Genomic DNA, 26,392 nt, shown 5'->3' with positions numbered 1-26,392 from the left:
TCACTCCATTTCGTGGCGCATTAATATCCTTGCCCTGAGTGTGTAAAGAAGACATACGAACTAGGAGCTCCTCTTGCCCGGTGGGCGGCAGACGGACGGGGGTAGGGCAGGTGTAAGTAAATCATTTTTTCGGATATGGAAGGGTCATGCTGCCAGGCCACCAGGCTACCCTGGCTGCTTGTGGCAATTGCGGCGACAAATGCATTTTTATCTGCACGCAATGAAATGCGATAATATTTTAGTGTCAACAATTGTTAAAAGGACCATAAACTAATGCTCCGGACCCGGTGCCACGCCCACAGCTGCGAAAAGAGCCATCTCTCTACAGTTCAATACTTGAACATAATCAAATTTCGCCCCGGCCAAGATATTCCGGCAGAGATAGGCAAAACGAGCACTGAGCAAAGCAGCAGGACCAGATACAGATACATCTACATCCACATCCAGGGCCGGAGGGCCAGATACAGTCACTAGGCAGCCGTCGAGGCGGGTGACCATTGTGAGGGCAGAGTGGAGTGGTTCTGGAGCGCAGTGGATTGGTGGTGCAAGTACGGGTGGGTCGTCTACGGCGACTACGGCACTGAGTTGCACTCGAAAAACCAATGGAGCAGCTACGAGATTGAGAACAAGGACGATGGAGAGGACGACGAAGCCCTACGTTGTAGTGCATTACAGACCATTGAATAATTTCCATTTCCATTGTACAGCGGGGGCGGGGGTGGGCAATTGGGATGTGGCAGGAGGTGAGCGGCACAGCAAAGCAGATTATGAAAAATTGTCGTTATTTGCATATGTAAATCGAATTTCATAAAATTTGTGAGAGGCCTTAAAGCATTATTCAGGAATTGATTTCTTCTAGTGAATTTGCACTGAATGCAGTCAAGGTGTTCACTGATATTGAAAAAATTCAACCGAAGGCAGATAAATAAATTCAGAGTCTATATGGGTGCCAGAGAAATATCTGAAATGTCACAAAAATGCATTTCATAATCGGTATTTCTGAGGCATGAAATTTGAAAGCCAACCATAGCCATAAGGTTGACTTGAACGACGTAATTTCTATAAGCTATGATTAAAATTAAATAATAATGAGTTAGTATTTTAGAATATCACTATACATTTTTATAAATAATCTGAAGACCTCCTTCGATTTAGGTATGCTTATATGCTTAAAACTTACCTTAAAAAGTTTTAGTGTCATATGGACAATCATGTCGGCTATAGGCATGTACTCGGGCTGGAACTTCACGAATACCATATGGCCCTTGAAGATGGATGAGTAGATCTGGATGAGGGACTCATCGTTGGGGAATATGATGTTGTAGGTGGAGAACATGCTGATGAATCGGGGATCCACCTCGTTCCTGCCGCCACCCGCTGTTCCCATGGCTGCGTAGAAGGTCAGATCCTTAAACTTCTTCCAGTTGAGATCCTTATCGCGGTCGTACATGCCGCCGCGTTCAAAGAATAGCTTCAGCAGGGCAATCGGCTGCTGGGTGCCATATCTGCGAGGGGGGAGATAAGCGAAATGAGATGGAGCCGGAATTCGCTTCGCTATCTTGCTGCTGTAACGACGTGAACTCACTCATCCACCTGCGGCATGTTCATGTCATCAATAAAGCAGGCAATTCTCTTGCCCATCGGAGGCCCGTACGTATCCTTGGTGCGTTTCTCCACGGCCGCCTCCAGGGTGTGCTGCACATCCAGCGATGAGGTTCTCGATGAAAAATTAATATTGAGTATGACCTGAAAGGGAAGCGAAAAGGATGGGGTCGCCATGTTAGCCGGGAACGCGACGTTTGTCACAGAGATTTTTCAATTACGTTGACACTCGGATTGAGATTGCGCAAATATTGCATGATGGTAGCCGTCTTTGATGTGCCAGCCTCTCCCACAAGCAGAACGGGTCGTTTGATCTGTAAACGGGATTGGAGTTTAAGCGACGCAATCGAAATAGGCACAAACATTAATAAGGCATCTCCCAGAAGCTGGGAGTAATGACATTCCCAAACAGCTAGGCACCACTCACCTCGCTCATCAGACTGAGAGTCCGATTGGTTCGGGTGTTGTCCACCGTGGGCACAAGGATCTCACTGAACTTCACTTGCGGGTCGTGCGTGTACGGCAGCACCACCCATTCCCAGGCCTTCCAAACGTTGTCCTTGACGTCCCAGAAGTAGTCGTACAGTGTGGGCTTGCTCTGCGGAAACTGTCCTCCAGAGGCGGGATTATCCGGCGTGTCCTGCACTAACGGAAAGCCGGATATGCGCTTCATATACTCATCAAAGACAGGCTGATGCTTCTCCACGAGACAAGCGCCCATAGACCCATAGACCGCCTGCAGGAAACAGCACTCCAGACTGTCTGTATTGTAGTTCTGCTGCACCGGCTCATCGTAGTTCTTACTATCCATAACATAGTTGGGCAGGAGGGCGTCGTAAAGGTTGCAGAACTGAGTTACCATGTTCAGGTCCGTTTGCATTATGACCAGCTTCAGGGGATTACCCTGAGTAGTGCCATCCAGGCCCTCCAGAATGAAGGCTATGGACTGCGTGATAATCTTCTCAAAGAAGTCGTTAAGGAGTTCCCGCTGAGGCTCCGGCCGGGTGAGCACCCACCGCTGCCAGAACGGACTGTATCGAAGATTTTTCGGGTCCACGTACACCATTCCTGCCCGGGAGACCGTAGCTGGAGAGGCGTAGTTTAGATTGCCCACCTCGAAGAGCAGGGCACAGTAGTTCTCCAGACGAATGCGCTCGCCGTTAGCCAAAGTCAGCAGCTTGTTATCATCCATCACCGAGTTCATGTTTTCGATCCACAGAGCATCCACATCTCCATCGAAGCAGGCGTAACGTCGCTCCTGTCGGTGAGTTGGCATTGGGTTGCATTAGCCTAAGTGCGTTACTCAACGCCTGTCACCCGAGTTCTCGTCGTCACCCAGCTGCCCCCAGTCAGCTTACCACCCACGAGTGATTACTCTGCGGAGCCGAATGAATGAGCTTGGCTCGGATACGAAAATCAGCAGGGATTCACTCAATAAAATATTGACCGAATCTCCTGGACATTCTTTTTTAGTTTACCCTACAAGGCATTACAAGGTATTACCTCAACATGGTAACAACTGATGGCCATTCGGAATATTTATAACATATTCATAAATTTTTAAAGGTTAATAAATAATAGATTTAAATTCAGCGAAACTTCCCCGCTAAATGAAATTTATGTTTAAGAAATTGTGAATTTGCAGCAAACCCATATACCCAGCGTTCAGTTTTTATGCAATCCCGGCTTATTACTGTATGGACGCGATTTCCGAATGAATGATGCGGCGCAACCACCAAGCACCTGCATTTGCGCCCCACGCGGGACGACATTGAGCGTGGTCGTTGTCGGATGCGGATTCGCTGATGCTGCACTTTAATTCCCGGCGGGTTGGCACCGGCACCTGCCCAGTGGTTTGATATCGGAGCCCCCTAATCCCACCCAAAAAGGCAGCCCCTTTTTACGTACCTCTCGCTCGATGGGCTTATTCATTTCACGAAATATATTTGAAAACAATCCATCAATCCAATCCCTCGTTTCCATATCCAAAAAGCCGTATAATTCGATCACAGAACAGGCCTGCAAATAAAAATATGATACCCGTGTACATTTCCCAATGATACTTTCTTAAAGCCTAATGTATGCACAATTATAAAGAATGTTTGGGTTTTCTGTGGACCAAAGCTTGATTGCTTCGGAATTGCAGTATCAATGTTTTTCAATATTGCATGGAGTAATTACAGTCCATGCAATTGAACAATTTCACAAGCACTTAACAACTCGGATTTGCAAAAGCAAAATGCGAAAAACAGAGAGAAGTGCAATTTGAAGACAGGACGAGGCCAAAGGACATGCACCTAAGCTCATAAAGGACGGAGTAAACTAAAAGTGCCGCAGGAGGAGGCAATTTGTGCGCTTGTCCAAATTTGGGGGATGGAGCCATGGGTCCACTTACCTTGGGGTTAAGCACAAGGCACTTGGTGGGCAGGCCCATGTGGGTCTGCGCCTTGACCAGGGCATTTATGACGACAGTTTTCCCGCCACCTGTAGGGCCCACCAACATGGTCGAGTGCCTGGTCATCATGGTCTCGTACATTTGCACTACTTTGTCCTCCTGCCAGCCAGAGTTTTTCGAAAGGACGAAGAAGGCGTTGCCATTGTGGGGATTTAGTTGTCATAAATGGTGTTGCCCGGACGGGAGGAACCGAGCCCGGGTGACATCGCATGTCCAGCAGTTGTCCATTTCCGGCAGGAGGTGGCCGACATTTGCGCAACATTTTGTTTGATGAAAGTGGCAAGGATTTTGCCAGTAGTTCGGGAATAGCGTGCATGGAGGAGAGAAAGAAGAAATGGAAAATTGTATTAGTGAAAATTGTCAGCAGTTGTTGGAGAAGCAAAGTTGAAATTGGACGTGGGCGGTGGGTCACAAAGGAAGAGGCCGGTGCAAAATGCTTTGTAACATTTCCTTCATTTGCGATTATGCGACATTGCGCAATTTACAAAGTGTCAAAGTGATGGCCGCCAGGAGAGTGATACGGCTGAGTGATACGGCTGCCACTGTCAACACGGCAGTGACAGGGCACAAACCAGTGGACAGACGCACCTGATCGGGCAGCAATATGTAGCCATCGTTGACCAGCACATGACGCACGGCGGCATTAAAGTCGGGATAACCGATGCGGGGGCAATCGATACCAGGAAACAGATCCTTGATGAGTCCCAGGAACAATGGTACATCCTCGAACACGAATTTGGGGAAGTTCATGTCACGCAGCACTCGCATCAGTACCACTGCCTCCGGTAGATCCTCAGACTGCCGCTTCATTACGCCAGCCATTCGCAGCACGGAGTTGAGGGATCTCAATCCCCAATCGTAATGGCACTGCTTCGACAACTGCGCCTGCGCCAGGGAGTATAAAACGGTCATCTTTTTGGCCAATACCTTGGCTGTAAGGAATCCATCAGAGAACAGGGAGATCAGACAGATTAGCTCTAGATCGGGCTTGATGCAGGTTACTGGGCGGAACAAAGCCTTAACGGACTCTGGCAGCTCCGTGCGGCCAGCGTAGCCAGGATTCATGGTCACGAACACGCCGCATTTGGGATCGAGATGGATCTCAACGCCTTCAAACTGATACAAATCATTATTAAACAGTGTCGAAGGATAATCTTATGACTACATACCACAAACCGATCCAGTTTTCTTATTAAGCCATTCCTGATGGTTTGCAACTGGGTTGATATCACACTAAGCACTGAGATGTCGATACGATTGAACTCGTCGAAGCATCCCCAGGCACCGCACTGGACCAAGCCGGAAAGTATAGTGCCCACTGCCCGGTAGTCCATGCCCTCGCCGCAATTGGTGACCACACAAAGGAGGCCCATGGCCTTGGCCAGATCCTTGACCGTCTCCGTTTTTCCCGTTCCAGCTGGTCCAGCTGGAGCACCACCTAGATTCATGAGCAGAGCTTGGGTTATAGTTAAGTAAATACGATCCGTGAGGGGAGTAATAACCAGGCGACCATTAAGACCCATGTACTCGTAACCGAAGTCGAAGCTTCCGGAGCACTGGAGCACATGCAGATTATCGTAGAACTTAATCCAGTAGAAACGCAGCTGACTTTCCCAGCTGAATTCGCTGGCATCCAGGACATTGTCCCGCACAAAGTTGTCAATAATGTCCCTCGCATGGACATCCACTGTGCACTGGGCCTTGAACTTGAGTCGATCGTTGCGGGAAAGGTTGGAGCGCACCTTGAGGACCAGCTCCTCGATCTGGTAGTTGTTCTTGCCCAGGAAATCCTTCATGGCCCGCATGTTTCCATGATTTTGGGCCTGGTCGAAGGCCTCCTCCACCTCTGCCGTCCACCAGACTTGACTCGCAGCCAGACCCACCATTCCCTGGTAGTTCATTAGCCAGTCGGGCCTGCGGACACAACAAAGTCGAAATCGAAAGTGCCCAATGACTGTCAATTTAATACAATTGGCCATAAATATGCCAGGCCATGCGCCCCACGGCTTAAACAAAATAATAAATCGCGCGAAATGACAAAATTATACAGTCGCGACCGGAGTGGGAACTGGATGAGAGTCGGAGCAGTTGACTTCCCGCAATGTAAATCGCCGGCCATAAAAGGAATTGGCTGCCGAAGTGTCACTCTGGTACCCACCCAGGACTCACTCTGTCTTCCCCACCAGAAGGATACGAAAAGGAAGCGGAAGGACAGAGGCATTAAATATGTTTTATGCCCAGCTGACGGTAGCACTTACCTTGAAATTTGCAGATCTGTGCCAAAGTCGTAGATGGCCGTCTTGTTTATGAAGCGGTTGGAGCGGCGCATTTCGTCCAGGACATCGTTCATCCAGTACTCCACGCGTCCCGCTGCCCGTGCTGTTATTCATCGCACCCGGAGGAGGAAGAAGCAGGCGAAAAGAAAAGACAATAACCGCATAAATAAACCCCAGTTGCCAATATCAATAAGTGTTATACAACAAACAATAAAGCAACAACAATGGCAGTAAGAACAGAGGAGCAATCATCCCAGCTTGGCTGATGGGCCCATGCCGATGCCCAAGCCCATCCCATGACCATGTCAATGCGCCACGATGCGATGCGATGCCAACTGCGACTGGCTTCAAATTAATTAAAAGAAATTGGCCAGCCGGCAGGCAGCAGACAATATTGCCATAAAAAAGTTCAATTTTAAAATTGGCAATCAGTGCGTGGATGCTGGATTGCCCCGAATCCGTTTCCCGAACGGAATGGAGCAGTACCTACCAGAGTTCCGGAACTCCATGACCTCGCCCTCGCTGGAAACCATGCCGGTAACAATTGTCTGGCTGCCCTCCTTGACCAAGCGCAACGACTTGATATTGTCGTACATCTGAAAATTGCAAAATCAATGCAAACGGAAGGGGGCGGGGGCGGAGGAAAGAAAAAATATATATATTATTTATAAGCCAAATAAATTCATAAAAATTTACCACGGCTCAAGCGTCCCAAAACGAAACGAAACGAGACCAGAGCCGTGCATGTGTTGCAGAAATTGGCGTAATTTCCGCCATGGACATTGGCCAGAACGAATAAACAGTGACATTAACTTTTATGGCAAGACTCTATGGTATATACATACATACATATATATATATATATACACACACGCCCCGTTGTACATAAAAATAATGTCGTTGGCAGTTTGGCAAATCTGTTGTTGTCACCACCAAAAGGGCAGCACACCCACCAACTTGAAACCAGATGCGGAACCCAAACCGAACCCACCCGATACCCACCTTGATGATGTGGTTCTGCACTGCAGATGGCTCACTGCTGCCCAGGATGGAGAGCAGCTCATCGGTGGATATGAAATAGAAACGCGGAAAAATGCGACGCTTCGAGTCCAAATATTCGTTTAACGACTTCTGACAATTTTCCAAGCCAATGCCCAAGCCCTGTATTTCCACTAAGCGACCGGGTACTGTGCAGAATGGCACCACTAACGGATTTTTGGCACAATCGACCATGATCTGCAATGGAAGATGGAGAGAAAGATGTAGTAGGGAGCTGGGAGCAGGAGTCAGCAACCAGAACGCGGCATCGCCAGTCGGGGCAGTAAATTATTATGAAAGGCAATGAGCGCAACGACCAACCCAAATACAATCAAACATATTAGACGAAAGTGGGAATGGCTATGGAGTATGATATATGGCATCTCGTATACCCTACATATATAATTTTAGTCTTTAGTAACTACCAAATTTACCAACTTAGACAGTATTTTACACGTGCTTTTATAACCCTCATTACTCTTCAATGTAAATTAAATCTCTAACGTTTCTATAATACTTACACTTAAAACCCTTTCAAGAATGCAATCTTTGTTGCTTCAAACTGTGAAACAAACTTATACTAATACTTAAATTGTGTAAAGTAATTTTAATCCTGAGTGGCACTACAACCCGAACTCAAGGATCTTAATTCGGTCAAGTCAAATAGGAGGCCCTACCAATCGAGAGAGTATGGAACATAACACGAATGTCGAGAGCAAATCAAAATAATAAATCATTTCACAAATGGCATCAAATATGGCGGCAAATGTTACAAATGAAACGTAAAGCAAACGAAGGAAGGAATCCAGTGGTTGGCAAGGTTAAGTGAAGTTAAGCGCCAAACACAAACACAAATCTATCCCACACACACACGCCCACTTGCACACCGGGGAACGGGGAGAAAGCAGTCGGTAGTGGAAGGTGAAAGTGCTTGGCATTTGTAAACACTGCTCGGCTAACGTTGCGTATGTGTAATGTGCTACGGCTCCTGGGATATCCTGGGATATCCTAACGTATTTCGGTCTGTGTGCGGCTACACAATTACGCATACACAATAGCAGTCGTTTGCATGCGTATTATGTTTACCGTTAAGTAAGGAGTCGCCATACTGTCGGCACACATTAAATCAACTCAAATAAATTGTAGGCAGACACTAAGTGTGCGTTCCAAATAACCCAATAGTTACATAACCAGGACCAGCAAATACCACGGATTACTCACCCTGCGATACGACTTGTCAATGTCATCGAATTTCCGCGCCTCCTCCGGCAGCTGGGTGCGAATGTCGCCGCCAATGAATATGCCCTCCAAATAGAGCCACTTGCGCTGCACCACCAACCACTCGTCGATTATCTCCGAGATAAGGGCCAAGGTACGCTCCCATTTGTTCACCGTCTCCAGAAAGGGTCCAATAAACCTGGTGATATACAAATTAATATAACAATAACTAGGGCTCTTATCTCATATCTTAGGGATACTCACTGACTGGCTCCCATCGACTGGAGATTCATGGCATTATCCTCGAGTATCTGCATGATCTCGTCCACCGGACCCAGCACCCAACCCCGATCATCCGATCCCTTGTAGTGCTTGAAGGTCTTGAAGGCCATCGAGGCCCAGGTTTCGATGACAGCCTGGACACCCCGTTCGATTTGCAGCTCCTTGATGGCATTGGTTAGGATCTGCTCGGCGATCTCCTGGTACTTGTGCAGCTGCATGGCGAACATGTTCTCCAGCGTGAATCTCGCCGGGGACATGTCGAAGTACTGACCCGTCTTCTCCATCAACTGCAGCCAGTGGCGCTCCCTGAGAGCCTCGTGTTTGAGGCTAACCATCAGCGGCACAGTGCCCTTGAACTGCTTCATGTGGATCTCCAGCTGGACGCCAACGGGCAGGGTGCGCACCTGGAAACGAAAACGAAAAGTTCCCATTGGTTAGCGGGGTGTGGATGGTTAGTTAGCTGGCTGAAAATCAGCTGAAACAATAGTGTGGTTGTTGCCTGTGGTTGCCCCCATTGAATTATGACGAACGCGCGTCCTGCGGCCAGTGGTTTCTGGTCTCGGTTATGTTTTAGCTACCAACTCCCATCGTTCCCATCATTGCCGTTGCTGTTGGACAAAAAGCGCAGTCTGTTTGCACGCCGGGCTGCCGTCCGTTTGTTTGCACATGCAAAATGCACGGCACTCCGGACCATTCAGGACATAAATTGAAATAGCAACAACAGGAGCAACAGCAGCAATGCAGCTCCACTGTCAACAAGTCGATGGACAGGACGGACGAGGTATAGGGGTTTGAGTGTCGGAGGGAGATGACATGGACAGGCCGCTGGCATTTTAATTATTTTCAATATTGAACAAATTGATTTACATTTTAGGACGCTGATTATGTAGAGCCTTTCAGTAGTTGCTGCTTTGGGGACTGGCATCCGAAATTATGCGCGATAAAACTGCAGTAAAATATGTGCGTGTCGAATGATTATATTCAAATTTGTTTGCACCCACTACGTTGTTTATATTAATCGCGGTGCTTTTGAAATATTTGCCATACTAATCTTCTATCCGCAGGAGTTATGATGCCAGAAAGCCAACCCCACCTAGAATGGCCACCGATGCTTTGGGCCGCGCCATTCGGGGGTGCCACGCCCACTTCATTTGTATGGGCGATGGGCGAAAAGTTTTGGCTGCAACAAACTTTTAGCCCGGCCAGCGAAATTCCTCAAAAACTTGTTAGTGAAGTAAATAAATCAATTTGTCATAATCAGTTTAGGTGCAAAATTTTGTCGCTGCAAGGCGTGGCCAGAAAATTCTCATTTCTTGTTTAACTAAAGCTTTGGGGAAACCTCATGGAAGGCCATAGGTATGAAAAAAGAAAATACCCAGCAAACGGATGTAATGGGTTTCCCATCGCACGCTTTTGAAAGCAAACCGAGTGGAAGCATCAGATTTTTCTAATATTCTGATATTTTCTTTTAAGTTATTTGAATAGCCCGACATGCTTGAGCGTAAAAGTGGCATCATAAGACGCTTTTCACAGTGAGTTCACTGTTCAAAAGTATTTTGCTTTTGTTGTTCCAAGGCGTCCTGTAATTTTATGAAAATCCAAGCAGGCCGAAAAACTTTGTTTAATTGGCAAAGTTTGCCGCGCCCCGGAGAAAAAGCTTACCGCCTTGGTAAATTTCCGGAACTCCTTCAGATAGCTCTCGACGCCCTCGGTCAGTACATTGGGATCCAGATCGGCCCACAAGGTCTTGCCCCATCCTTCGCGAGCGTATTTCTGCGCCTTGTATAGTTTGTACAGCTGCCAGAGTGAATGGGGTTTGAAAATATCTGATGAACAAGTAAGGATATTTATTATTAAGAATACCCTACCTGCTGCAGTCCCTCAAACTCGGTTTGCACCCGCGCAAACTCATGGTAATCAACCATGGCCATGTCGAACAGTCGCTCTGCATTGGCCAGCTCCTCCCGTCTCGTTTCGCGTTCGGCTATTTTCTGGCCATACGGATCCATTAGGCGCACTCCTCGCTCCAGTTCAGCGCCCACGGAGCCGGGTCCGTTCTCGTCGTAATCCTTGATAAACTCGGCCAACTGTCAAGCAAATGAGAAAAGGTTAGTGCAGCACAAAGTAGCAGTGGCACTGGGAATGGGTGGCCTCTGACCCACCCAGCCACCACATCCGTCTGTCTGTCTTGCGCTCTAATTCAAATGATAAACACTTCAAGTTAATTCATTTTACGCTGACGACAGCAGCGACGTCGCCGCTAACAATTGACAATAATGGTTGGGCGCGCGGAAAAATCCAATTAAAATGCCATTGAAAGGAAATAATAATGGGAGGAAACAAAACAGAATTGCAGAAAAAGAACGCAAAATAGCGGAAATGCAAAGTCGACAGCGCAGCCTCAGCTTCAGCATCAGCCTCAGCTCTAATCCCATTGCCACAACTCGAAAAGGAAGGACCTCCGGGGGACTTCCTTTTCCTCCATTCCGACAACTTACATCATCGCAGAACTCATCGATTTCGACGGAAGTCATGTCGGCGAATTTCTGCTTAATTGGTTGCAGCTTCTCGTAGCGATACAGGGCCGATAAGAAGAGCCTCTTCCAGCGCTTCTCCAGGTGATGGGCCATCAGCATGTCCTCGTAGGGGAACTGGAATGGTAAGAGGTGAATTAAACTGCGGATCGAAATATATGCAAATAAAACGCACATAAAAATTAAGCAGTGCCCTTCAATTATGGCTGAGTGCAAATAATAATCATGAAAAGTGCCGAAATTCACTAACGACCAGCGAAGCGTGGTATTCCAGCTCTTCTGACCCCCCCCCACTACTTTTTTTTTTAACCAACATCCAAAAGTCCACAACCCGAAGTGGAAAAAACTATAGCATAGCTTTCAGGGCCGCCACCGCATAAATTTTCATTTGGCCTTTCCCGACAATTGCAACGCCAATACATACAGGTGAGGTCATAACTGTAGCTAACAGAGTATCTAAATTGCATATCCTTTACAGGGATCACCAATTTTCATTATTTATTATTTACATTTCGAAAGAAAAGCTTTGAAAATTTTTGTAGAGACTTTAAAAACGGAAGTAAAATCATATTTTAAGCTGGACTGAAATATATTACCATTTTATGGCGAACATCCCAAGAGCTACTCTCTTATCCTCAGCTGTATATGTATTACACTGTCCCTGTGTGCGGGCGTATGCATTCATTCGTTCATTAATTTATATAAAATGCAAGTTAATTCCTTTTTGTCTGGCCAAAGCTAAGCGACGTCGCCGCCGCAACGGAATGCCATCAATAAATGAATGGACCGAAGCGAAGCGGAGCGAGCGGATACCGAAATGGCCAGCACACAGACACAGATTCGGATACGCAGCATTGGCCGGGCCCGGATCCTAATCTGGACTATGGAGCATGGACTCTGGCACGGATAGTCCTGTTGCTGCTGCTGCTGCATTTACGTAACCATTTGTGCGGTGGCTGCGCCAAAAAGCGGAAAGCCATTTCCAAATGGTCCTGGCCAGACCGACCGCCGAATATGCATATGTAAACAGAAATAGAAACAGTGACAGTAGCCTCAATCCAGCTCTGCTGGGATTTCGATGGGATTTTTGTAAAACTGCTCATTTGAATACACAAATAAGCGCACCATGGTTGGCAGACTTAAGTAACTTTCATTAAACGGAGGGGATGTGCCCATTTCAGAAGGATTGGATTAGAATGAGAAGCTCGTGAAAAAACTGGGCAATGGCACCCTATCAAAAAATTTAAAGACGATTCTTACCATAATTTTGTGTTCGCTAAGAATGGTGAAGGTCTCCTGCATTTCGTGGATTTTCTGCTCGTTGGTCAACGTCGACGACTGCACCGTGCCAATCGTGGTCATGACCAGCTTGAAGTCCTCCAGCTCGCGTGTGGTCTTGTTGAGATTCAGGCTAAGGGTCTGCCACAGATTTGCACAGATTAGGAGGGTTGTTTGAAAGGGATGTGTTTGTGGAATCTTGGAGAATCAGGACTCACTTTGACTTCGTTACGCATTGCCCTCATGTTATCGTTGACATGGCGCAACAGCTCCTCGCCCAGTGTGGTGCACCAGTCCTGGGCATGTTGCGTTATGCTCGCCAGCAAGGGCTCCAAATTTATGCGCACACATTTGATGTCCTGGAACTTGCGGGTGTTGGCCAGCGTTTCCACAATGGACGAGTAAAATGTAAATTTCTCATCGATTTCGATGAGCGTCACCTGTTTTTCCAAGAACTTCTGGCAGATGAAACTCTTCTCGAAGGCCCACAGATTGAAGTACTTGCGGAATCTTTGGCATAAAGTGCATTAATTGGGATTTTTCTTCCACAAATAAAGCAATTACTCACTGCGACACAAACGCCCTGGCTTCGTTCGCCACTCTAGAAGCCAAATCGTGTATGTTTATGACCAGATCCACAATGGATCTTATCTGAATGACGTCCTCATAGTACGTGTAATTGTACTTGAACTGTTTGCCCATTTCCACCAGTGGACAGGCTATGCAGGTCCCTGTCATCCAACGGGTGAAAATTCTCAACCTAGATATATAGTCCTTAGTGGCAGTCACAATGGTGTTCTGCAGTTCCTGAACCGAAGGCTCAAGGACGATTTCTGACATCAGGAGAACAGCGTTCACCTCAAACATCGGTTTATTTGAGAGCAGGCGGTTGATATAGCACTTTAAATTCTGATACGTCATGCTAAAAATGGAATTAATAGGTTAACTAATAAGGAAACTAGTGAAGAAGAGAACTACTTACTCAACAATACACTTGAATGTTTCTCCTTCCCAATACTCGTAGTAGGTTTTCATCCGGTCCGACCTTCCAGAAAATGTGCCCAACACCAAGCTCTCCAGCTTGACTAATACCGGGCCCAGGGAGTCGTAAAGCTTCTTCATTTGGGCTGCCTTTCGATTGCGCGATGCCTCTAAGAGTTCGAAATATCCCTGACATGGATATATGCCGGATCCGCAGGCTTGCTCTGCCTTTTCATCCGCTGGAACGTCTTTTTCGATCGAAAACATTGTTATAGTTTCCCCAGTGACCGATTTGAATCTTTGGGACGCGTTTTTTCTATCTTGTAGATATGATTCGCCAGAGGCTCTAGATGTATCCTCAACTTTAAGTTCATCATCAAGGTTGAACAAATTGAAACTCTTAATCATATCGATACGAGAGCGTAGATCCAGGCGAATAAAATTAATTTGGGACACTATAGAGGTCAGTTTGCGCAGCTGCGAATTGATTTGATCACAGAATTTGCCTATATTGAACGAGGTCCAAGTGTATCGACCCACGCCCATTTGGATAAAGAGTTCAGTGTCGTAGATGTGGCCGCGTAGGAAGATCACCTCTGACATAGACAGGTTGTTGATAATTGACCTATACCTATCAACGACCTCGGTCATCCGTTCATAGTCCTTGAAGAGCAGGTCCTTCTTCATGATCGCAGTACGCAAGACTGCGGGAAGTGTAAAGCCAAGATGCTCAAACTGCTGAGCTTCAAACAGGACATCGAAGACATCGCGCTTCAGATTGACGACAAAGTCCATGTCATATTCGATAAGTGTTTTCTCCCCAACGAGTTCACGCCAAATGGGCAGCAGATACTGGGACTCTGCTCGTTGAAGTACTAAGAGCAGAAAAACGATATGTCTATACAATTACAACTCTGTTATATCCCAATAACTCACATTCGCAAGTCCTAACACAGTGCCGATCCATTGCCGTAACATCTTTGGGCTTCTTATCCTTCACCATTCTAATAAACGCTGTGCATTCCTGAAGTTGTATATTTGCCTTTCGCGTGTTACTGACCATCCACATGATCATGGCCACCAGCACGGTCAGCCGGTTGATGCGGCACATCAGCTTCTTTTGTGATGTGTCACCCACTAGCAAGCCCTCGTTTTCCGATTCCGAGCTGATTTCCGTTCCTGCCGAATCCGCGACGCTGTAGGCACTAAACGCTTCCGATTGCACGGGCATAAGATTTGAAGACTTTACGGGAGTAACACGCCTATCACTGGTCATTTGCAATTCAGGTCGGGGCTTGGCCTTCAAGGTCTGCACGGCCTCCGAAATATAGGACACTACGGGGACAAAGATTAATTCCATCTCTTGTAACCTACTGTTCATAAGCCGTACTTGTAGATTCCTTGCATATGCGAATACGCAGCACATTGGATCGGTTTGTGGTGTTCACCAAGTAAGTGGCGTTCTGTATGAAGTTCTCGAAGAGCACCTTTTCAAACTGGAACATCACAGTCATTAACTCGAAGTACTGCTTAAAAGAGCTGCGCTTCAGGAAGCTGTTCTTGATAGCCGGCTCGTCCTCCACCCTCTTGAATGCCAGCACCGAGGTCTTGAGCTTCTTACCTAGCAAGCGTGCCCAGAAGATGGCACTTATTTTGGCCGGCTGGTGCTTGGCCATGGGCGGGGATTTTTTTAATTTCTGGAAAGGCAACCACATTATATGGGAACTATTTTTATGAATCACAACAAACCGTGAATACGCGCTCAACTGCGTTTATCTCGGTCACAAAGAATCGCAGTAGATTCTCATGTTTGGTTGCCACAAACTCCTGTAGAGTGGCTCTGGTGTCTATGTTCATAGCGTTGACCACCAAGTCGAGACCCTTCTCAGAGGACAGCAGGGAGTTGATGCTTTGGTCGATCACGTTCTTGGCCTCATTCTCCACGTTATCCAGCCGTTTGTTGAACAACTCCAGCGAGTACTCCCAGTTCTCCCAGTTTCCCGGCCTGAACATGTCATAGTCGACGCTCTTGATCAGATCATCAAGCATGCGATATACCTTGCGCATCAGGTTGTCCACGATCGAGGGATCCGCAATGCAGGCTTTCAAGCGGTGTCCAAACAGATTCTCATACTGGACGAACACGCGACCCACATAGGCAATGTCCACGGCGACGCGGTGGATGTGGTTCACCTCGTTGAAGAGCGCCACTCGGTCGAATTCCCAGCGAGATCCAGCCCCGGAATCCTCGATGTGCTGGCGACTGAGCTTGTAAGCCTGCTTCCAGCAGCGCAGCAAGTTCGCACAGTTGGTGGCCGTCTCGTAGGTGTAGGTCGCTGAGTACCTGTCCACGAGATAAATATTATTTTACTTCAAAATAATGCTACTTATTACATTATTTACATCGATAGATCATCGCATAACGGTTTAATATCAGAAAGAACTCGATTAATGCGATGCGATGAGCCAGCGCGTCACGCGCTCATCTCTAGTTCACAAGTGAAAGTTGCGCACTGCACTTTGCAAATTTACTCACTTGAATATGTTCTCAAAGTTGATGATGCTCTTCACCTTCTGGACGAACACATTCGAGATCTGGCAGAGCAGGACCTGCATCTCGGGATCACGGCAATAGTGGCTGGACATGGTCCAGATGTGACGAAGCCCAACCATGATGTTGGGGATCTGCAGCACCACCATCTTAAAGCTCTCATAGCTTCGTACTTTCTGGTGAGTAGATAAAGAAATTTAAAACTATTAGTACTTTCACTGATAAGCTTTAAGGTTAGGTTACAGTTACAATTAAGATAAGTGAGCAACAATAAATTAACAAGGCCTACGAAAATTAAGCACTAATGTTTCGATTCCGAAAGGAACACGCTCTTGAGCGAACCACTAGTTCCAAACCGAAATTAAAGTTCCAGTTTTAGCGTTGCCACGCTTATAAAATGTATGATTTCCATTTTTAAATAAGTTTTTTAGTTTCCAACGTCTTGGATCTGGTATGTATTTGAGTAGTGTACTATAAGCTATTTGGTTGAAATAATTCCTTGTTTCAGCTATAAAAACTCCTATAAAACTCACCTCCAGATAATCTATGATGGTTCCTAAGTAGTCAGAGTTTTCCTTGGCCAGCTTGAAGCGAGCCTCTGTCTTTTCGACAACAGCTTGCCACTCATCAAGCACTGGGGATTTATCATCAGTCAGACGCTGTAGAACAGCTACCACAAACTCGGTCTTTAACTGCTCCAAAGTTCCGTAGAGCTCCACCTCCATTTTGTGCCAGTAGCGGTGCTCGGCCATTGGAGTGAAATCGTCTAGTTTGGCATCCGTAAGCGTCTTCATTGTCTTCTTGAGGTACTTAATCCAACCATCTACCACTTCTTCCAGCTGCTGCTGAGTGTATGTGATAACCAGGTCCAGTCTTTTGGGGTCGACAGGCACCCTAATGATAGCGTCCTCGAATTCCGTTGCCTCCTGACCGGGCAGAATGTACGACGACGGCAGACTGAAGGCCCAGACAATGTGATTGATGGTCCAGGTTATTTCACTCTGGAACTCCTCGATCTCCTTGAGTAGCCGCCTCTGGATGGGCGTGATGCGTGGTGGCGTGGCTTCTTCGGCAGCGTGTTCCGCCTCTACTTTGGCCTTCGTCTCACTGAGCATCTTTTCCCATCGCTGACCAATCGTCAACTTTTCGACTTTTACCTCCACTGTAAAGAACTATTGGGTAAGTAACCTTTCGTGTACATAAATAGAAATAAAAGTTTCTTAATAAGTCTAGAGCAAGTATTTCTGAGAACTAAGTAAGATATGTACCTAGACCGATCAATTAGTTTATGGAGCTTCCCATGAAGCATCTACTCACCTTCCTCCTCGGAGGACGACAAATGGGCTTCAACTTTGTGGGCGTCAGCTTCTTCTTCCTCCTCCGTGGGCTCAGCGTCCGGTTTCTTGGCCTTCGCCTTTTTGGCCGCCGCCTCTGCCTCCTTCATTTTCCTGGGAGGGAGTGGCAAATAAACAAACAAACACAATTAACGGCCGTCCAGTATGCAAAATTAACACAAAGCGTAATGAAAGGCTACCGATAAGCAAAATGAGCAACAAATACAAAGCGTAACAAAGGCTACTCCGCTGGAAGTGGACGAGGATATGGCCACGAACCCAACTCCAGCACCTCCTGCGTTGGCATTTTTTAATCTGCATGACAGAAAGGAGCAAAAAAAAATGTTAAAACAAAAAAGATGCCCGAAATGAAAGGGGGAAAATTTAACTGTGGCGGTCAAGTGGCATTCGCGAGGCGGCAATGAAAGGCCAATGCAAGGATGAATGAGGCTCGCCAGGAAGTGCCATAAATGCTGCCTGCCAAACAAATGGAAAATGGCCAGAAGACAACAACCCAACGACACCGACGACAACGGAGTACGGCGCCGTTGATGGTAGCATGAAATCCGATTAAAAATAAAAATTTCTTATCGGATGCGCTGTAATTTATGTGCGAAAAGGGTTCTGTGCACCAGGATCGGGAAAAGGAGCATAAAAAAGGGGAGCAACGGCAACTGTGGCCGATGGTAACCAGCGATAAGCGCAAAACAAAGGCAAACAGAAAATTTGCACCAAAAAAATCAGAGAAAAAACTCGAATGGGTTGGTTGAAAGAAAGGCAGCATTCACAATCGGAGCCCAGTCACTCCTCCACTCCAGCAGCAGTAGCACCAGTAGCATCAGCTTGAAACCAATAAACCCAGCCCCGATTTTTCCCCAGAAGCCAGCAGAGGAGCAGCGAATGCCACACCCTGGCTGCCTTTGTTAAAAGTTAAATACTTTTGTTGTTTAAGCGCTCTCAAACGAAATTCCGATGGTTTGGATAGCTCCAATAGACCCGGGCCCGATTCCTTGGCCTCGCTGGAAATATCCTCGCCGGTCTCTCCTCCAGCGCCGCCTGCTGCTCCGCTCCCAGATCCGCCGGCCTGCCCCTCATAACTGTCCATTTGCTGACTATCCGCTGTGGCCGGTTCGCGAAATTGAAATTGAATGGCGCTCTTGTAAACCTGATTTTGGGGCGAAAAAAAGAAAACAGAGCCCACATGTACAATGGAATCAAAGATGGAGTGCCAGGATATTGGAGGCCGCGTTGTTCAGGTCCTGCGGTCTGTGTAGACTTTCTAATTGATTCGCCCCGTTCGCCATTCGCCGAAAACTGATTTTCACGGAACAATTTTCCAATTTATTTTCATGCAAAGCTAATAATATGGAAGCCCACTCGCTGCCGACTTTGTGGACCTCAGAAGGCCGAAGTCTTGGCTGGCATGGCAGTCTAATGGAAACCGCAGCCCGTTTTGGAGCTATGATGAAGCAATTTGCGTTGGCGGTCAACGCTTAAGGCTCGGTTCAGTGGGCGTAGGGTTCACCCACCGTCCGTCAACCAAGTCACCCAATCCGCCCGCTATCCTCACAGCTCCAAAGTGGTGCAGTGGAGCGGAATAATCTTGCGGCACAGCGGGCATTTTGATAGATGACTGCCTTGTTTCGGGAATTAATTACAATTCGTCACAACATTTTGTTTTGCGGTCGGAGAGCGGACTTCGGGATGAAAAGACAAGCGGACGGAAGGACGAACGAGTCCTTGAAACAATGCTGGATCGGCCTTAAAGTCCTTGATTGATTGAACAACGGTTTATGGTGTGTGAAATGAGCGAATCGGGTGCAAGTTTGAGTGATTTTGGTTTGGTGATGCGTCTCTTAATGTCCGATTACGGATGGCAGCTCAGCAGTACGGTTCTCTCAGACTTACCAGGTTCAAGTCATCCCTTAGCGAGTTGATGAGTGACCCTCGAACGGTGCCTAGCAGAAAGTACAGGGGCATTTGGGCAAAGCAGGCTGATACGTCACTGAAGTTTGCTAAAAGGACATGGATGTTTACAACTTGCAGGGATGCAGAAGTGGGTAATACAATAATAATATAGTGTAAATGTAAGACCTAATGTATTTCATATTTAATATTTAAATTAGTTAATGTACTCACGTATCTCCCTCCTGTTTTTTCGCACGAGGTATATGTACTTAATCTTCGGATCCAGGTCGGAGGACTCCATCCTTCCAAAATGGCAGTGCACTTGTGGGGTTTTCACGTACGCCGGGACAAGTTTCTGTAATTTTAGGCGACATAACTATCTAGTACTATATTCGATCACATTAAATTCAGGGAGTTGAGCCATTTTCAATTAGGAATCTCCAAAACACTCCATGTGCCTTTCAATTAGGGTGCTCACCTTCACTTCCACGTAGACGGGTACATAAGTGGCTTTCTTCTTCCTAAATTTGCTACCTTTTGGGAGGAGGAGGCGGAACATTTGGGGAAATGCATTAGTAAGGGGCCGAAATAGGCGTGACAGAAGCGAGTAAGCGAATGCAGCGCCGCGATTACGATTGTGATTGAGATTGATGGGGTGGAACAAAGTGCAGCGGGCGGAATTTGCATTGTGGCAAGTTGCGCGCTTCCATTTAAATGCAATGAATGAGCCGGCGAAACTTTGCTCTTATCTTTGCACCAGGCAATGGGAAATCAAATGAGTCGGTTGGGTGGAATAGTGGCTGCGTCGGAATGGCTGATTCAAATTAAAAGTTACAAAAGAAATGAATTTTAGCCGGGCAAACGAAAATGAGGCCCTTAAATATTTATGATGTGAAGTGGGTGGCGCAAATCAAAGTGTGGACCAAGATTTTCGTTTGATATCAAGTTGGACGGGCTACAAAATTATGCATTGCCAAAATGGGGAAAATAAAGGAGGAAAAAGTGAAACTTTTAAATTAAAATCTTTGGACAGTATCAAAGGAAACTCAAGTAACGCATCCATCTTATTTACCGTTTTCCGTATCGGAGCTGGCTGAAAATATGGTTTTTATGTGGTTACAGAGAGATAATTGTAAAAGTTTAATCATAAGGCAGATATTCCTTATTCTTCAGCTTAGAACTAACCCAAATAATGAAAATATTATGTAGTTCTGACTTACGTCTGGATCGAGCTGAGCTCTTGCCACTCCCAGCCACGGTTGCCTCCTCCTCGCCCTCCAACTCGCCTTCTACCTCGGCATCTGTGGTTTCACCACCAGTGTTGACCTCTTCGACGGGCTCTTGATCACCACCGGCTGGTGCCGCTGCATCCTGGCCAGCTTTCTTGCGTCCTTTTCCGGCTGCTCCTGCCGACGCTCCCGCCTTGCCGGCGGACTTTCCGCCCGCCATCCGGGCATCGCCCTTCTTTTTGCCCTTGCCCTTTTTGTCGGGAACTGTGGGTGGTGGGCGTGGCACCTCCTCCAGTACGGTAATCTCCTCCTCGATGAGCTTGTCGTAAAAGGTGCGCCAGAAGAACAACACTACGAAATCCAAATCGTTTTGGGTCTCGTAACGTCGCTTGAAAAAATTCTCCACGGCGGGCATATTTTTGCTGATCGTTGCATTCACATACTTGGGTTCAAAAACTCCCAGCATATTGGACATAATCGTCTTCAGCCAGACGACACGGGGTTCAACGTTGTTAAGGGACTCTGCCGCGGCATCGGCACTGTCTGAGGTGGATTCAAATTGCGTTTGTGACATGGTGGTCGTCGCTTATTTGAATAGGTTCTTGAAGTTGGGTGGTGGAGTGGGTTGCCGATGTGAGTGGGTTTTGGGTCCCTTGCTTTCTCTCTTTTGGTTGTTTGGCTGCCACGTCGGCGTCTTCGCGCGGCTGAACATCAAACGTTTGCCTTGATTTCGCAGGATTTCTCGTTACAAACAGGATCTCTCGTCCCACTTGGATGCCAACTTGGTGGATGCCCAACCACCTTTCCGTTTTTGTTGTTCTTTCAATCAATTTCAGCTGCCTCGCTGTGCAGTTTGGTTTCGCTTCCGCCACAGAGTGCTGGCGTATTTACTCCCGGGCGTCTGAAAATCCTTTTGTGTATCCCAGGACAACAGTTGCGGCTGCAGCTACGGCAATGGCCAATGCCAGCCGTCTAAAAACCAAATATGGAATGCCTTGAAATGTTGTCTTTGGGCCACACTGTTCAGATATATAGGTACACAATTTGTTAACTGCGTTTGATGAAAGTTATTTCCATTTCCCTGACGAAAATATAGCAGGGCTGCTTTGATTAAAGATGTCGAATAATAATGACGACGTTGCTTAAATTGTTTATGCTGCTTGTTTTGATTCCATTTCCCGGCTATGTTGCTGGTTGCCCTGACTAGCTGTCGTTAGGGCAACCCAACCCTACCCAACCCAGCCCAGTCCAACTATCCCCAACCCATTCGATTTAATGTAATTTCTAGTGCCCCCCTTCCGGTTACCTGTCAGCCGCACTTGCAACATGCAACAGTCGAATAGCAATGCCAGAGCATTGTGGGCCCTTTGAATGCACCAACCCAACACAACACAACCCAACCAATCCCCTGCCAAGTTATAGAGCTCACGCCGTTGCGTAAACAAAACACGCAGCCCTGACTTAATGGCTATGCACATTAGCAACGTGCCAGGGACTTTACTAGTTGCCAGGTCTCCGGGTCCAGGTCAAGTAGCCCCGTAGCCCATTGGCTCCTGGAAAGCGGCGGACGTGGAACGATGGCCACGCTCAATAAGTGTATGGGACCATAAATGGAAATATTTACTCGGCACCGTCAACACGGCAAAGTGAGTTGAGTGAGGCTGTGGGTTAAGTAAGTGCAAGTGCAAAAGTCAACTTTGCCCGGATCTGAAATTGCCTAACAACCGACTGCCAGGCTCTTTGACGACTTCACTTAAAGTGTTCACTCAAAGTTCCGCAATCAAACTTCGCAGCCACTGCAATGGGCTTGAGGAATCAGTTCGATGGGATGTCATCGATTTTTCATTAATACTTGGATTTTACCTACTTTCTGCAGGCCTTGAATTTTGATTATCTCGCTAATGTAATTTTTTATTAGACCGTCTAAGGCACACCGCAAAAAATAAAATCAGATAAGGACATTCTCGTAGATGAGTGCAACCAGTTTACTAATGTAAATTGTTGGCATACAAAGTACATACAAATATCATGAAAATGTTCTACTTTCGTGCTGTGGGTATCTTCCAGGAGAGGCGATTCCTGCGTGCAATCGAACAGGTGGTAGGAGTAATTTTTCCGCAAGAACATGTATTTTAGGCAGAATTCACAAACGTAAATGGTAAATATGGACTGGAAGACGTGGTTTCGATCTCGTAACGCCCAAATTTCACCTTTTCGATGTTTCTTATGACTTTCACATTCTTCGATGCACGATCCAGGATTGGTTATAGGTTCCTGAATGTTTTTTTGAAGAGATGAATCGTTCTGAAGCTGGGATTTCACCATTTCGAAATTGGGAGCACGTTGGCCAAAACCACCAATATCGGAGCATCAAAGTTATTTTAAATTTTTACTTATAATTTAATAACTACTTTCTTTTTATTATTTAAGGTTTTGTGTTTTAAGCTTAATAAATATCGAGCAAATATAGGTATTAAAAAATAAGTTGTATAACTTTTTTTCAGTGACAAAACATTTCGGGATATAATCTCAGAGCTACGGCACATCCTGCTACCTTGATCTATCGAAGACGCCAGTGCAGGGACAACTCGGCTCAATACTAATTAAAATAAATGAACATTTACGTCGTCACAGCATGTGGATGTGAGGGCGAGAGGCCAGGAGTCCGGGCGAAAGATTAGGTGACGAGCCCGGGCCAACGGAGACATCATTAAAATGCATGGTTCAAACGGTGCGTATACTTAATATAGATTGGATTGAGAGTGTGTGGATGGCGGGATGGGGGGTTCTGGCAGGATGGAAAGCTCCTAGATGAGTTGGCTCCTTTCGCTACAGCATTCGCTTGCGGTGGCTGTAATCTTTATGCGTCATGTTTTTATTTGTATTTATTATTGCGTCTGCGGAGAGCAGAGTAGCGAAGAGCACACTTTGTTTGCAGGTGAAATATTCCACGCATCCAGCGAAATGAGAATTTATTGACTTCACTCTGCTTATGTGCGTGTGTCTGTGTGTGTGTGCCTTTTCTATAAGAGTCTCTGTTTGTGTACACGTAAAAATATTATAGCGATTCTCATCTTGATTTTATATATGACTTTGTGCTGCAAAATATCTATGCGCTGCATAAATATAAAAATTTCATGTCTATACCAGAGACTATTACCAAAAATGATTTAAATCATATACATAATTCGAATCTCATTGATATCAAACACTATTTATTGCTGTGCTGCTTCGTTTCCGCTTGAATCCTGCCAGGATTCGAAGCCCCCTCTCCGTGCACCCACTGCATATTTATCTACGTCACACGGGCTTGATAAACACAACCATGGCTTCGAGACAACTCGAACGTCTGTTTGCATTTGTGCTTAATAACTTTTAAATGATGCGGGGCATGCCTTTGAAAACGAAGTCAACTGAAAGGAGGTTCCTGGGCCCCGGAGTCATACTCCCTAATTAGAGCCATACGATCTTAGGTGTGTGCAGAACTATTCAAACAGGCCAAAGAAGTCGAGCTCACTTAAAGCTGAAATATTTTTAATAAAAATTCGTTTGTTATTTCGATATGTTTAAAGCACAACATAGCTTCTTGTTGATACATATACAATATTCTAATCCCAGCTTAATTTCACGCCTCCAAGCTTTTTGGATGCTGGTTATTACACGATACCATCAGTCTTATAAAAATATTAAGGCCAATGTATAGGCTGGTAGCTCTGGATCGATACCTATTAGCCTTTGACCTGTCCGGTGAAGATAAGCACTGGGCTCCCAATGCAACTGGGCTTTGCCAAACGGTTTCCATGGGGCCACCTGGTGATAGGGGGGGAGCTTGGGCGGGCTTTTGTTTAGCCAGCTGAACATTTGCGAAATGGTTACAAACAGTTTTGAATGCCCATAATTGATGCAGGAGGAGCATGCCCAGAGCCCGGGAATCGCACTTCAATATGCATGCCAGTGTGCACTGGATACCCAGTTCCAAGTTACCATCCGGTTGGAATCAAACCAAGTGTGGTCAGGCGTCTCTGCTGGGCTGCCGGATGCAAAGCCGGAATAGTGGTCGGTCGGGTTGCGTTAATTAATAAACTGGGCCTACTTTAAGACGACGCCTGCATTGGCCAATTGCCATGGCATCCATGCAGTCGGGCAACTAGGCAACTAGGCAGTCGAGCCGTAACCGCAACAACTTCAATGCAGTTTCGTCTGCCACAAAGCCGAATTCCAGTAACTGGCAGGGATTGCATGCTTTGCGGATACTTAACGAGTCGACGCCTGAGGAACGGTCCAATCCCAAACTGATGCCCTCAAAGCCGTATAATTGGCCAGCGATGCGCCATCATTGACTCGATCGATTCCTTTGAGCATTAGCCAAATGCCGCATTTTTGAAGTAATAAAGCGCAGGTCAATCTCAGTTGTGGTTGCAGCTATAGCCAATCGCACAAGTCCACAGGAATTTTGGAGCTATTTGTGCAACTAGCAGTAGGTGTATATAAGCACAAGTGACGCTCAAAACAGGCTCTGCATTAGCCAATTCCAGCTGAGTCAATCAACTTTAACTATACCTTTTCAATCATATACTAAGGATTCCTTTAGTTCATAGAGGTTTGTTAATTAGATTTTGATTGGTTCGTCGTTTTCTTTCCCGCAAATTCATTAAACCCAAGTTTTGCAACGACTTGTGTGACCACTTGGCTTGGTTACCCTCGTTCTGAATCATTTGGAATGCCCTTTAGTGCGCAGGCTAATTAACATAGTCTGATTGCTGAGTCAGTTCCATTTACGTCTGTTAAAATCTTTCTGAAAATGGAAAAGTTTTGAGAAAAATGTAGCGTTGACTTCAACAATATTATTCAACATTTTAGCCACCACCCAGCCACCTCATTCGCATAAGCAAAGTCAAGTTTTTGGCCAGAGTTGCAAAGTTTTTTGACTGGCTCAAGTTTTATCATATTTTTGCACAGGCAAATCTCAGCGAATAAGTCTCTGTTGCTCCGACTCTCGGTTCAATTTGCATACAGAGTTCGAGCATTATTTTTATTTACCTGATTCAGCGCTGATTTATGATTTTATCGTGAAAAATGCAGAGCTGCGGCGGACGAAGGACTACGAAGACGACAAGGACGTGGACGTGGATGTGGTGGAGAGCGAAGCTCACGGAAAGTCAATTGAAATGCAAACGTGGCCAGTGGTTGCCTTCCGGTGTCCGCGTGGCTGGGTGTCCGGGTGTTTGGGAATGTATCCCAAGCTCCTCCTGCTGCCTCCATTGTTTGTGTGCACCATTGCGTTTGGCCATAACTCAAAGCTAGAGCTTTGTTGCCCACCAATTGCTCGGGCGTCACGTGTTTTCATTTGGCGCCTCTCGTTCTCGCAAGGACGCCTTGTGCCAAGTGCTCGGGGAAATTGTCACGTCACAGGAAGTTGCAGGCGACGTCATTGACTCATAAATAAAGTTAGAGCTACATGAAGAAGTACGCTGCTGCTGTTAAGGATTCGAGCAACCAATTGCTTTGATACAATTTCGAACGAGCATCGGACAACGGATGTGCCACGAATGTAATCCAACGATCTCGGCTTTGTTCTCTGTCTGGTTATCCAAAGGCTGTCGCACCTTCACCATAATCTTACTCTTAGAAAATGATTTGATCGAAAGTTAGGGTCACTGCAGACTTGGTGACCCTTAAATGAACACAGCTTTCTCGTTAATTGAG

General features: G+C 46.4%; 1 protein-coding gene and 2 long non-coding RNA genes across 7 annotated transcripts in view; 2 read left to right on the top strand and 1 right to left on the bottom strand.

Moving 5' to 3' along the window:
* The window catches only part of LOC6618762 (dynein heavy chain 10, axonemal), a 32,572-nt gene extending 11,024 nt beyond the window's left edge, over positions 1-21,548 (bottom strand). Inside the window, exons 1-32 of one of the 2 annotated variants that reach the window (XM_032722404.1) lie at positions 20,678-21,548; positions 20,530-20,550; positions 19,936-19,991; positions 19,689-19,812; positions 19,458-19,564; positions 18,488-18,714; positions 17,533-17,663; positions 16,749-17,377; positions 16,201-16,391; positions 15,414-16,008; positions 15,055-15,361; positions 14,601-14,999; positions 13,666-14,539; positions 13,252-13,605; positions 12,902-13,193; positions 12,666-12,824; positions 11,370-11,522; positions 10,740-10,958; positions 10,534-10,668; positions 8,854-9,275; positions 8,593-8,788; positions 7,336-7,569; positions 6,824-6,929; positions 6,316-6,436; positions 5,227-5,971; positions 4,646-5,173; positions 3,998-4,156; positions 3,511-3,621; positions 2,030-2,860; positions 1,824-1,916; positions 1,586-1,746; positions 1,181-1,505 (exon numbers count right to left, since the gene is read on the bottom strand). In XM_032722404.1, coding sequence (XP_032578295.1) covers positions 1,181-1,505; positions 1,586-1,746; positions 1,824-1,916; positions 2,030-2,860; positions 3,511-3,621; positions 3,998-4,156; positions 4,646-5,173; positions 5,227-5,971; positions 6,316-6,436; positions 6,824-6,929; positions 7,336-7,569; positions 8,593-8,788; positions 8,854-9,275; positions 10,534-10,668; positions 10,740-10,958; positions 11,370-11,522; positions 12,666-12,824; positions 12,902-13,193; positions 13,252-13,605; positions 13,666-14,539; positions 14,601-14,999; positions 15,055-15,361; positions 15,414-16,008; positions 16,201-16,391; positions 16,749-17,377; positions 17,533-17,663; positions 18,488-18,714; positions 19,458-19,564; positions 19,689-19,812; positions 19,936-19,991; positions 20,530-20,550; positions 20,678-21,260 — 9,588 coding nt within the window. In that variant the 5' untranslated portion in view covers positions 21,261-21,548. Of the gene's footprint in view, positions 1-1,180; positions 1,506-1,585; positions 1,747-1,823; positions 1,917-2,029; positions 2,861-3,510; positions 3,622-3,997; positions 4,157-4,645; positions 5,174-5,226; positions 5,972-6,315; positions 6,437-6,823; positions 6,930-7,335; positions 7,570-8,592; positions 8,789-8,853; positions 9,276-10,533; positions 10,669-10,739; positions 10,959-11,369; positions 11,523-12,665; positions 12,825-12,901; positions 13,194-13,251; positions 13,606-13,665; positions 14,540-14,600; positions 15,000-15,054; positions 15,362-15,413; positions 16,009-16,067; positions 16,126-16,200; positions 16,392-16,748; positions 17,378-17,532; positions 17,664-18,487; positions 18,715-19,457; positions 19,565-19,688; positions 19,813-19,935; positions 19,992-20,529; positions 20,551-20,677 lie in introns of those variants that run through there. The other variant, XM_032722403.1, reaches the window with a different exon arrangement.
* On the top strand, positions 16,305-16,814 carry LOC116801628. Of its 2 annotated transcripts, none has more exons than XR_004362134.1 (3): positions 16,305-16,394; positions 16,454-16,666; positions 16,724-16,814. It is a non-coding gene; the product is annotated as an uncharacterized LOC116801628 (long non-coding RNA). The 2 variants fall into 2 exon arrangements; XR_004362135.1 differs by having other exon boundaries at positions 16,328-16,394; positions 16,449-16,666.
* The window catches only part of LOC116801627, a 127,182-nt gene continuing 118,096 nt past the window's right edge, over positions 17,307-26,392 (top strand). For all 3 annotated transcript variants that reach the window (XR_004362132.1, XR_004362131.1, XR_004362133.1), the window contains exons 1-2: positions 17,307-17,394; positions 23,191-23,417. This is a non-coding gene — a long non-coding RNA (uncharacterized LOC116801627). The remainder of the gene's footprint in view (positions 17,395-23,190; positions 23,418-26,392) is intronic.

The sequence above is a fragment of the Drosophila sechellia genome, chromosome 3R (assembly GCF_004382195.2).
Source record: "Drosophila sechellia strain sech25 chromosome 3R, ASM438219v1, whole genome shotgun sequence".
In the NCBI taxonomy this organism is placed as follows: Eukaryota; Metazoa; Arthropoda; class Insecta; order Diptera; family Drosophilidae; genus Drosophila; species Drosophila sechellia.
The sequence above is the reverse complement of the archived record's forward strand: the minus strand, read 5'-3'. Positions and strand labels throughout refer to the sequence as shown.